The 11727-nt window shown below is 38.9% G+C and overlaps 1 protein-coding gene across 3 annotated transcripts in view; it reads left to right on the forward strand.

Moving 5' to 3' along the window:
- The window catches only part of pik3c2b (phosphatidylinositol-4-phosphate 3-kinase, catalytic subunit type 2 beta), a 51423-nt gene extending 43271 nt beyond the window's left edge, over positions 1–8152 (forward strand). For all 3 annotated transcript variants that reach the window (XM_058374141.1, XM_058374144.1, XM_058374142.1), the window contains exons 24-33: positions 124–293; positions 450–606; positions 775–884; positions 2388–2589; positions 2685–2809; positions 4191–4308; positions 4875–4965; positions 5596–5702; positions 5789–5917; positions 6780–8152. In XM_058374141.1, the coding sequence (XP_058230124.1) occupies positions 124–293; positions 450–606; positions 775–884; positions 2388–2589; positions 2685–2809; positions 4191–4308; positions 4875–4965; positions 5596–5702; positions 5789–5917; positions 6780–6971 (1401 nt within the window). In that variant the 3' untranslated portion in view covers positions 6972–8152. The remainder of the gene's footprint in view (positions 1–123; positions 294–449; positions 607–774; positions 885–2387; positions 2590–2684; positions 2810–4190; positions 4309–4874; positions 4966–5595; positions 5703–5788; positions 5918–6779) is intronic.
- Positions 8153–11727: the final 3575 nt, after the last annotated feature.

Consider the following 11727-nt stretch of genomic DNA (forward strand, 5'->3'; position numbering starts at 1 on the left):
TTTATAACACTGCAGTTGAAAGCAGAACACATTTATTGTAAATTCTCTTCTAAAAATGTTCAGGTTTGGCACATAAGTGTTCAGCTTTTATTTACGCCAGTCACACTGTTATTTTTTCTGCAGGCAGTAGAGAACTTCATCTACTCCTGTGCAGGCTGCTGTGTGGCCACCTACATCCTGGGTATCTGTGACCGCCACAATGACAACATCATGCTGAAGAGCAGTGGCCACATGTTCCACATTGACTTCGGCAAATTCCTGGGCCATACGCAAATGTTTGGCAACATCAAACGGTGAGACCAGGAATGAGGAGGGGAAAAAATTCTGTTTACACCAATTTACACATGACTGACAAAAACCGTATTCGTAGCCATCAGTATGAATTAACTTTTCCATCTGAGATGAAAAACTGCTATGTGACGTGATTAAATGCTCTTTGTCTCCTTTAGGGACCGGGCTCCTTTCGTTTTCACATCAGACATGGCTTACGTGATTAACGGAGGTGACAAGCCTTCGAGTCGCTTTCATGACTTTGTTGACTTGTGTTGTGAGGCGTACAACCTCATAAGGAAACACGCACATCTGTTCCTCAACCTGCTAGGCTTGGTGAGCTGAAAATCAGATTATCTGTGTTCTTCTGTTTGCACTTGGCTAGCTCAGATTGTGACACTAATTTTAAAGTTATTTACATTCTTCTAGTGTGCATGCTTAATAGCCGAAGAATTTGTATAATCCATCTTATTAAAATCTGTTTGTGTGTGTGTGTATGTGCAGATGCTGTCCTGTGGCATTCCTGAGCTGTCAGATCTAGAAGATTTAAAGTATGTTTACGATGCACTGAGACCACATGAGTCTGAGGCTGATGCCACCATGTACTTCACCAGGTTGGAAAATAATTTTTCATTTCAAACAGCATGAGAGCCAGGAACCTCTTGATAAATGTATTAATCGAGCCCATGACATGTATTTAATATTCATAATAGGAAGGTAACTGGTTAGGAATCATGACCCTTTGGCCTACTGCTCTTGGTATGAAGAGAAAATGAAATGAAACACGACTCAAAAACCAGTCAGGACTGTTAGAAAGAAAGCTGTGTGTTTTTTCGAATGACATGATGGGAAGAAAAATCAGGAAGAAAAACAGAGGCACTTTGGCAGTATTTCTTTTCATTTTTTTTAAACTGTGATGAACATCCCAGATCCGACTTTTATGTAAAAATGCTTTAAGCAGTGGAAGCTCTGTTACATTTCCAAGAGCCAGTACATTTATTCGAGAAAACTGGCAAAGACAGAAATTTACCTTTTTTTTTCTCCCATAAAAATCTGCTGTTTTTATACTGCATTTTTTTCTGCAGCTGGATCTTAAATGGCATTTACTCCATATGATACATTAGATGGGATGTACAAGACCACATTTATCCTCTAGATAATGCGCATGTGTCCTGAATAGAAATCCATATGGGACTGAGTGTTAACTGCAGACTACAAATACGTGGTTATGTGAGGATGAGGTGAATCTGGCAGATTTTTTTCAGTAAACACTGGATGCATGATGTAATTATTTTAATAGATTTCTTAGTTTGCACGTTAAGGAGAGAAATAAAGCCGTAATCATTACCTCATGCTGATAAAACTAAAAAAAATACCAAAAATGTTCAGTGTCTGTGATTTGATCCACATTCAGATTATAACTTTAGTCTTAGTTTATTTAGCTCACAACATCAGTATGATATTTAATGTAATTTTTTACATTTTACATACCACTTTTGATAACAAATCAATTTTCTTGCTGCTAAAATAACCTTCAGGAAGGAATTCTAGCTTTTGTATATACAATTCAGCAGAGTATATCTGCATCATATCGTAAGATATGAAGGTGAAGCAGTGTATGCTCTTTGCCACAGATCACATGCACTCTACTGTATTCTCTGCACCGAAACCTTCCATATTTGCATAAAGTTCAACTTTTCTCATCAACAAAGGTTGATGTCATTCATGTTGCCAGGAATTGTCATTGAAAATAAATGTTCTCCGCTCGCTTTGTCGCTGAGAGTCGCTGTACACGCGCACATAGCGTAACACTGAACTGTCTCCTCCACTAATAACGAGTTATCAGATTGTCGTACATGCATTACTGCTTTCACATTTTGACAGCCTATTATTAACTCGGTGCAAATGCTATGAAAATATGCAGTCTATCTAGACAGCAGCTTCAAGAATGAGCACAGAGGCTGTAATATACACCAGAACTGACAAGACACACTATATGACACTATAATGTGTTCTAGTTATGTGTTGCACTTGAAGTCTTAGTGTTTGTAGGTCTTCAGAGTCCAGCATGTAATTCCTGAATTGAATGTAGTTAACACTTTTTCTCATCTTGCCAGGTTGATTGAGTCCAGTCTGGGCAGCGTGGCCACAAAACTCAACTTCTTCATCCACAACCTTGCCCAGATGAAGTTCGCCTCATCCGAGGAGCGACCCGTTCTGTCCTTTGCGCCCCGAGTCTACACACTGAAAAGCGACGGCCTCATTCGCAGTCTGTTTGTGTGCCGCCACATCAAAACCTACAGCCCCAACAAGGGTTATGTATGTCCCTCATGAATCACAGACACTCTCGTAGTGCTACTTTTGTAGTAAATAAAACATTTTTGTAATATAAGAGATCTCTCCCTCTGGTTTAGACATATGTGGTGAAAGTGGAGCGTGAGGGCCAGCAGGGGGCGACGTTGGTTCAGAGGAGTTTTGAGGAGTTCCATGAGTTACACAGCAAACTGCGCCTCATCTTCCCTTCTTCCAAATTACCCAGGTACACTAATAATATCTCTCAACATGCCCATGTAACAACTCTTACTAGCTTTAAACGCAGCTTCAAACTGATCTCAAGTCTGATACCTCTGATCAATTTCTTTCTTTTGCTCATTGTATTTCGACAGTTTATGAATGCTAATTAAAAAATAAGTCTTTACTAAGCCACAGTATTAGATCTATAGTTGCTCTACTACAAGCAGAAAACACAGTAGTTACTATGAAGCGTGTAAATATGTATACTCTTTTCCACAAAGTATCAGAACTACAGATAAGAAAACTAAAACTACCATTATTCAAATGGCTTCCAGTCCAGTTCCAAACCAGTGGTTCCATTTGCATTGCTTTTGGTACTTTCTGTAGATTGGTGTCAGGGGAATGATGAGTGATTATCGTAGCTGTAGGTCTGACAGCGATGTTTGTTGCTGATAGGTGCAGTGGTTTCAGGACATAACTAGGCTAATACTCTAATGAGCTAATCAGTATTATGTGCATTAATACAAACCTTGGAAAATATTTCATTATTAAATGTTATGAACGTGTGTCAGTAATAAACATGTCTGATGATAAAGCAGGTCATATTTTTCGCACTTGTCTGTGAGCTGTGGTGTTTTCTTACTTCACATGCACTCTAAACATTATTGCATGCATGTTGTGCTGGAATTAGAGTTTTTGCATTCAGTACACTGTAATTTTTGATAAGATCGCCTAGCATTTGTGCATGCTAATGAATTTGTCTATTGGATCCTAGTTTCTAATGAATCTGTAAAGACATACACCACAGCATAAAGTGGTGAAATGTCTGAACCATTTAAACAAGCATATCAGAGTGAAAGGTTTTGTTTTGTGCCAGTCAGTAGGGAGGTTAGTAGATTATGAGATTTTGTACTAGGATTTTTCTCTGGTTGTTGGCAGAGTGAGAACAAAAGAAACCCTGCTACGTCAGTGAGCTGAGCAAATACTGATCTGTGAGACTGAAATGATGCTGGTTGTTGGATTTGATCAGTAATTATGTGCCTAGAAAAAGGAACTGTGGTGTTTTGGGCACTTCCTACTTGTCGTACTTGGCATTGTTGTGCTGTATCGTCACTGTCACACGTTTAGCTGTTTTTTAATATGACCTAGGATTAGAAGCCCAGTTACTGTTTGTTCTGCTTTTTTTTTATCCTGTCTGATAAACAGAATATATAAAGAGGCAAACTCTATGACTGCTGAACTCAACGGAAACTCTTGTATGTGTGCCTGTCTTTTATCAGTGAATATGCAAATAAGCTTTTAAAAAAAACATTAATATTTTAGCAGTGTTCCTGGCACTAGTAGTATCTCCTCTACTGTTAAAAACAAACTCGTTTTTAAATAGCTCTGTCCGTCTCTTACTTCAGCTTCCCTAGCCGTTTTGTGATTGGCCGCTCTCGCGGGGAAGCCATGGCTGACCGAAGGAAAGATGAGCTGAACGCCTACGTGTGGCATCTGATCCACTCGGCTGCTGAGGTTGCTCAGGTACTTCCCACCTGTCATTCCTGTTATTTCCAACACACACTGCATGTCTAGGGAGGACTGGGAAAACACTGATGAAACACAGGGTTGTTTTGGTCCACATGCAGTCACACACAGCAGTTTAAATTATGGTGTTTAATGTGTTTATACCTGGTCAAACGTAGCATCCACCTTTCCCTAAACCTGGCTTGAGTAATAGTAATAAACAAACACAGCTATAAATTAGGATCACATTCATCCCTCATGCTCATGCAGCAGGGATTCCTCACTTAGCTGTTATAGAGCTCATAAATGGTCTGTGTGCTTGTGTTCAGTTTGACAGTGTCGCTTCCTGGAAATCAGACACAGGTTTCTAAGAAAAGAAAAAAAAAACTTGTGCCATAGATAGTGTTTTTGCCCCTCCTAGTACGCAGCTGAGTAGATCACACTTCCACCACTGTGTCTCCTTTAGGGAGCGTCTGAAAAGAATGCTGTTTGACTTAACATGCAAATTATTTAGGACGCATGTTGACCTCCAGCTGTTTGTTTGATGATTTGTTAATTCTTAGTTTTTGTCTCCCTCTTTGCAGTGTGACCTGGTCTACACTTTCTTCCATCCGTTACCAAGAGATGAGCGGCCAGTAGGAACTGCTGTAAACACACTGGGGAACAAACCAACAGGTTACCATTCTTCCATGGACACAGTGTTTCTTATTAGAAGCTAAATAATGGTGATTCATTTAGCATGTGGGCATGACACACATCAGGGTTAATGTTCATCCACAGTCATCACACCCAGACTAGTCCCTATGAGTGTGTGTTTGTGTGTGTGAGACATCAGTGACCAGAACAACTCCAATGGTGTGTTAGGACCTTATCAGTAAGTTGCAACAGGCTTGAAATCAAGCACCACGTGGTGGGAATTAGTAACCATGCAGAGTGAGTTGTCACAGGTCTATAAAGCACTTTGGCTTCTTATTCTCCAGAAATTCAATAAAGCTTGTTAAACATTAACAGGGACAGCAAACCGGTCAGAGGTGAACACTATTCACACACCACTCTTGTTTAATATTTAATTAATGTGAGCTCTGTAAAGATCATCTTTCTCCATTTAATAACAAGATTAATTAATTATCAAGTCTAAGTGGCTGATGCAGATTTTTCAGCATAAATACATCAAATCATTAATGTGTGCTTTTCTTCTGCAGAAATTCATACAGTGCTACATAATACATTAATAAGATTCCACCAAACAGGTTTTGCAGACACAAACATGCACAACATGATAATCACATTCTCCTGCTATTACAGACGGTTCTTGTAATCCTGATCCCGGTAAAGTGGCTGGTGAAGTGAAACTGTCTATTTCCTATAAGAGCAACAAGCTTTTCATTATGGTGATACACATACGAGGCCTGGTGAGTCTTTTGCCATTGATGGCTTTTCCGTTATGCATTGCTTTAAGAGAAGAATTTTACCTTAACAACTCCATATTTCTCAACAGCAACCCTTGCAGGATGGCACTGATCCGGATCCATACGTCAAACTGTACCTGCTCCCTGATCCCCAGAAAACAAGCAAGAGGAAGACAAAGGCAGCTCGCCGCACTTGCAACCCCACGTATAATGAAATGGTAAACGAAGCAGAAAGGTCACAACAGAATCACGTTATGCTTCATTTGGAGTGGTCGACAAAAGCATTTCAGCATCTATGACAACAATAGGTCCCAAACAATATACATACATACATACACACACAGACAAACATAGTTTAAGTTGAAACAGGATGCTGTATGATTTTATTCTAGTCTCTTTGTATTTTTAACCCACGTTTTTCCCCAGCTATGCCATTTCCCATATGTTAGTTCCCCGCAATCACATGCTAGCTGTCATTGAGAGTGTTGAGACTCATGCTTCCTCTGAGACACTGCTGGTCATGTTGCGTCACAGTACAGCTATTGAAAGCAGTAACTTCCCTCACGTACACACTTTAGTGTTGCTCCGATTGAAGACAGTGAGAATACAGCAGTTCACGTTTCCTTATTCATAGTCTTCTCTTGCACATGTGGATGCAGGTTTTCAGTACAGTTCAAATCTGGAGAATGTAGATGGTCATTATTTTGTTTTTCGTTAAGGTTTGGAAGCATCCATCCATGGCCACGTCTCTACTCCTATTAGAGACTTGAGAAGTTTTGGTGTCAAATATTTTTGTACTTAGCATTCTATCTGAAACTGTGATCAAGAGAACAATTACTAAAAAAGGATGACATTTTGCATTTTGTTTGCAATTTAAGGTTGCCAGATTGAGGAAAAAAAATTGTGTCTGATATTATTTTTATACAGTAAACTTTGCACATACTTTTGAAGGGTACCAGTAATTGTGAAGCTGAATGTATAATATAAATATATATATATGATTGTTTTTTGGGTTTTTTTGACCAGTCAGATTGTAAAAGCATTATGTCTGATGGTTGCTTGTGTTTTCTCACCCTTTAGCTGGTGTATGATGGGATACCACGTGGGGACCTAAGCCAGAGGTCAATACATCTTCGAGTGCTGGGTGACGGAGCATTCTGGGAAAACACGCTGCTGGGGGAGGCATTTATTCCTTTAAAGGATCTAACACCAGGACAGCACTGGGTGGACTGGCACCAGCTGAGCACAGGCAGCTCCGACAGCAGCCGCTGACAGAAACACACAGTTGTAGAGACACTAGGTGACGCACTGCTCGCTGTATTCTGATCAGCGGGTGTGAATCGGTGGATCCCTGTAAAGGGAAATGACTCCTGAAACATATTGAGGAGCATGGAGGAGTGTCTGTTGTTGCATTGGGGTCTGCGTAGAAGGAAGTATTTTCCCCACACTGGGGGTGTGTGTAGCTGATTCTCCTGACCTGGAGACGTGTAGACTCTGTGACAGAAAGACTTCATGTGCTAGTTGTATTGGGTTTTTTTTCTTGCTCTCTTCACAGACCATGAGAATAAGACATGGCTGAAATAGCTGTGCTTGAGATAAACCGTTGACTCTCTTGGATGCAGAACATGGTCCAGAAGGCCCTGAAAACATCGTCCATTGTACAACCTCACAGATTCCTGTTAAGAGAGAGGAAGTGAAATGTTAACTTATTTCATTTTAAGATGTTCTTTTATTTTGGCTCGATTTGGAGCTAGCCTTTGTTATGACGTTTATGTCTCTGTGATTTAGATTATTACAGATTTTTACCTAGTAAGTAATAAAAAGGGAGTTAGGGAGTAAAATTGTAAAATGATTTGATTTCGCATCGCTGGTTGCAGGGATCTAGCATATCTGGGAAAAACTAAAACACTTGAGATTCTGGGGCATTGCAAACTTGTGTTGTAGTCATGCAAAGTCGAATTCAGTCCACTTGTCCAACCTCTCTGGTATGAATGACAAAAATAGCTCTATAACAAACTTTTGCTTATTGTTCACATCTTTTCTTTTCTTTATTTAAACAAGCACCAGGCTTTGAGTAGATACAGAATAGATGCAGTGATTTTCAGATAATAGCCCTGAGCTTTCTGTAAAAATCTAGTGGGACTTATGTAGGTTGGTGCACTTCAGATTGTACCACAAAACATCTAGTGACTTTAACATGCCTTTTCATGTATAAGTAAGAAAGTGGTTTAAAATGGATCCTTCTTTTTTTTTTTTAACCAACACTGTTAATGATCCTAATGTGATCCCATGCCATGGCTGGGTGATATGTACAACGATCCAGGTTAAAATTCAACAAAAAAAAACTATAAAAGCATTCTGATTACATTGTTTATTTGTGCAATGACTTTCCACCAATGTACAGTGATATAAACATGCTATATAAAACATGCTGGATTTCCAGGTGAATTCTAGACCTTGTTTTTATTCCTTGTGTTTCTTTAAACCTTTAGCTTTCAATATGCACTACATTGTTTTAATCACATTGGCACTTTATAGACCACGAATGTGTGCTTTGACCGTGATATACTTCCAATATATCACCTGGCCCAATAGCACACAAGCCAATAGAGAGCTTATTTACAGGTGCTCTTAACAGCTTGCCTTGAAATGAAGTGTGAAGGTTGAAACATGACAACAGGAGCCCGAGCAGGCAGTTTTAGTTTCGTTTTTTTTTGGATGTAGTATCTCAACCTAGCACCAGTCTCTCCAGTGAGAATGCGTAGTTGAATGATTCGTGTGCATGCTGTGAAATTTGCTACTGGATAAATGTTGCACTTTTGGCCTTGTTTGCTATTAAGTATTTTGTGCTTACGTTTCTGGGATTAGTCCGTTTCATGAAATGGAATATTTTTTATTTATTTGAAGAAAGGAAAGCAAAGATAAACCTTAACACATTAGTATTGTTAATATTCATTCTTTATTCTGTTGAAATTGTTCCCAGAATTCACCTGTTGTTGGGAAGTAAATCTAAGTTTTAAGCTTTAAACTGTGTTTTGTATTGTTTTCCTTTCCAGAAATAGATGCATGCAAATGATTTGCTGAACCTGTGGCTAAGGCTGTTTTCTTTGTTCCTGTGAATATTTTATACATACTTTCTCTTTCTGTTTCTTTCCATTTCTTTGCAACACAAACTTGTTGATTTGTCCACTGCAATAGTTAACCCACTGTCCTAAACAAAACTTAAAGGGTTAGATAGAAAAGATTGTTTAATGAAGCAAAGTAGCTGCTTGAAATTCACCTACATTTTAGATGTTATTTGAACAACATGTGTGTAAATAACCGGTATGTTTAGTTACAGGTGTGTATAACATGGTGTTGTGATGCGGTAATCACCTAAAATGAACCACACTGTAGCCTGCCTTGAGCCAAAGGGAAAGCTGTTCTAAACAACAAACCTGGTCCACCCCTGAGATGCCAGTGTCTTGCTCATGCTGTTGTGTCTTATTTAACGTTAAAGTTAGTCCACTTATTTTTGAAGTAGCAAAACTGTACTGAGTGTTAGTATTATTACTGGTGAGTTGCTCTTTGTGTGCCCTTGGAAGAGAGACTGTTGGGAGGCTCAGACTTGCTATGATTATGCAGGAGATTTGCAAAGGACTCCAACAAACCCAAATAAGTTCACTTTGAATGACCACAGGCCATTTGTGCAAGAGAAAATAGGAAAGAATGTAAGTTCAAAATGAACAGGTGTAGTGTGTTGTACATATTATGGATATTATTTGTCTGTGCTTTATAGTTTGGTCATACTGTTTTGATTTCCTGTTATAGCTGTTTCTTTTAGACTATGATTTTTTTAAAAATATTATTTGCACTAAATAATAAAAAGAACTTGAATTCAAAATGAAAAAAGACTTGTGAATCTGCTTAGTTTCGGTTTATCTGCTCTCTTCTGCTCATAATGCTTGCACAATAAATATCTGTCAACCTCTGAAAGTGCAGTTCTGTAAAGTAATGACTGATGAGTGTCAACGAAGATCACGTTTCATTAACACAAATGAAGTGCGCTCATTTACCTCGTCTAATCCTTCACATCCACTCACTGGACACGCCTGGGCATCTGCACGTTCATGCCATTTTCCAATCAGCCAATCATGTGACAGTAGTGTGAAACATACACATACAGGTCAAGAGCAGCAGTTAATTTTTTACATCAAAATAAAACAATATGGGGGATCTCTGGGACTTTAACTGAGGCATGGTTTTTCCTGCCAGATGGACTGGTTTGAGTATTTCAGAAACTGCTGATCTCATGGGGTTTTCACATAGCAGTCTCTAGAGTTTACACAGAATTGTACAACCAAAAACCACACAGTGAGCAGCAGTTCTGTGGGTGGAAATGTCTTCTTGTTGAAAGGTTAGAGGAGAATGGCTGGCCTGGTTTGAGCTGACAGGAAGTAACAATATGACCACTCCTTAAAACCATTGTGAGTTTTCACACAACAGAGATCACATTTTTCCCCTGTGATGATGTTTGATGTAAACATTAAGCTAAGCTGTTGACCTGTCTCTGCATGATTTCATGCATTGCACTGCTGTCACATGATTGGCTGATTGCAGAACTGTGGTAAAGTGTACGCCTTTATTCAAGTGTATGTAAGTCCTTCACCCCACTATTGTGGCTCAGGCCCAGCTTTCTTAACATCCCACAGTACAGACTTGTGTGTTTTCATGTGTCACACGCTTTGTGTAAGCAGTGTTTGTTGCTGCATTGATTATAGTCATTAATGTTAATTCTGCCTTGGGAGGAGTAATGATGAATGACAAAGCTGGTAATTATCCAAACAAAAGGCTTCTTCCTATAAGATGTACTGTTCAAGATGTTAGGATTTAAGGAAATCTGAAATAGTTGATAAATGATAAATAAATGATGTTACAAACAACATAATCACAGCTATAGCATGTTTTAGGCAGAATATACTTCAAGATTTTTAAAATGCTTCCCAAACAGAGGAAAACATACAATTTACATACACCTATCAGCCATAACATTATGACCACCTGCCTAATATTGTGTTTGTCCCCCTTTTGCTGCCAAAACAGCCCTGACCCATCGAGGCATGGACTCCACTAGAACCCTGAAGATGTGCTGTAGTATCTGGCACCAAGATGTTAGCAGCAGTCCTGGAAGTTGCAAGGTGGGGCCTCCATGGATTTTGTCCAGCACATTCCACAGATGCTCGATTGGATTGAAATCTGGGGAATTTGGAGGTCAAGTCAACACCTCAAACTCGTTGTTGTGCTCATCAAACCATTCCTGAACTATTTTTGCTTTGTGGCACAACGCATTATTCTGCTGAAAGAGGCCAAAGCCATCAGGGAATACTGTTTCCATGAAAGGGTGTAGATGGTCTGCAACAATGCTTAGTTAGGTGGTACGTGTCAAAGTAACATCCACATGAATGGCAGGACCCAAGGTTTCACAGCAGAACATTGCCCAAAGCATGACACTGTCTTGCCAGCTTGTTAGAGCTTTCAGCGCTGCACAGAATGGTCTGTGGCTATGCAGTCCCATACACAACAAACTGCATATTCTGTGTATTCTGACACCTTTCTATCAGAACCAGCATTATCTTTTTCAGCAATTTCAGCCACAGTAGCTTGCCTGTTGGATTAGATCACACAGACCAGCCTTTGCTCCCTAAATTCAAATCAAATTCAAATTTTGTCACATACATAATCATACACAGTATGATATGCAGTGAAATGCTTACATGACTGTTTTGACCCTTGAAAAAATTAAAGGAAAAGGAATAAGGACAGAACAAAAAACAAGGATAAAATATAAAAATACAAAATATAAAATATAAGAATACGAATTATACTAAAAATACGAAATATAAAATATAAAAACAAGAAGTTCACAGTGGGTAAAAAATAAAATTGAATAAAAAAGAATAAAATATAATAAATATAAATAAAGTAAGGTATGGTATATATGTATATAGAATATGTATATAAAATAGAATATGTGTATAGGAAGTGTAAA

Source organism: Hemibagrus wyckioides, linkage group LG21, assembly GCF_019097595.1.
Source record: "Hemibagrus wyckioides isolate EC202008001 linkage group LG21, SWU_Hwy_1.0, whole genome shotgun sequence".
Lineage (NCBI taxonomy): Eukaryota > Metazoa > Chordata > Actinopteri > Siluriformes > Bagridae > Hemibagrus > Hemibagrus wyckioides.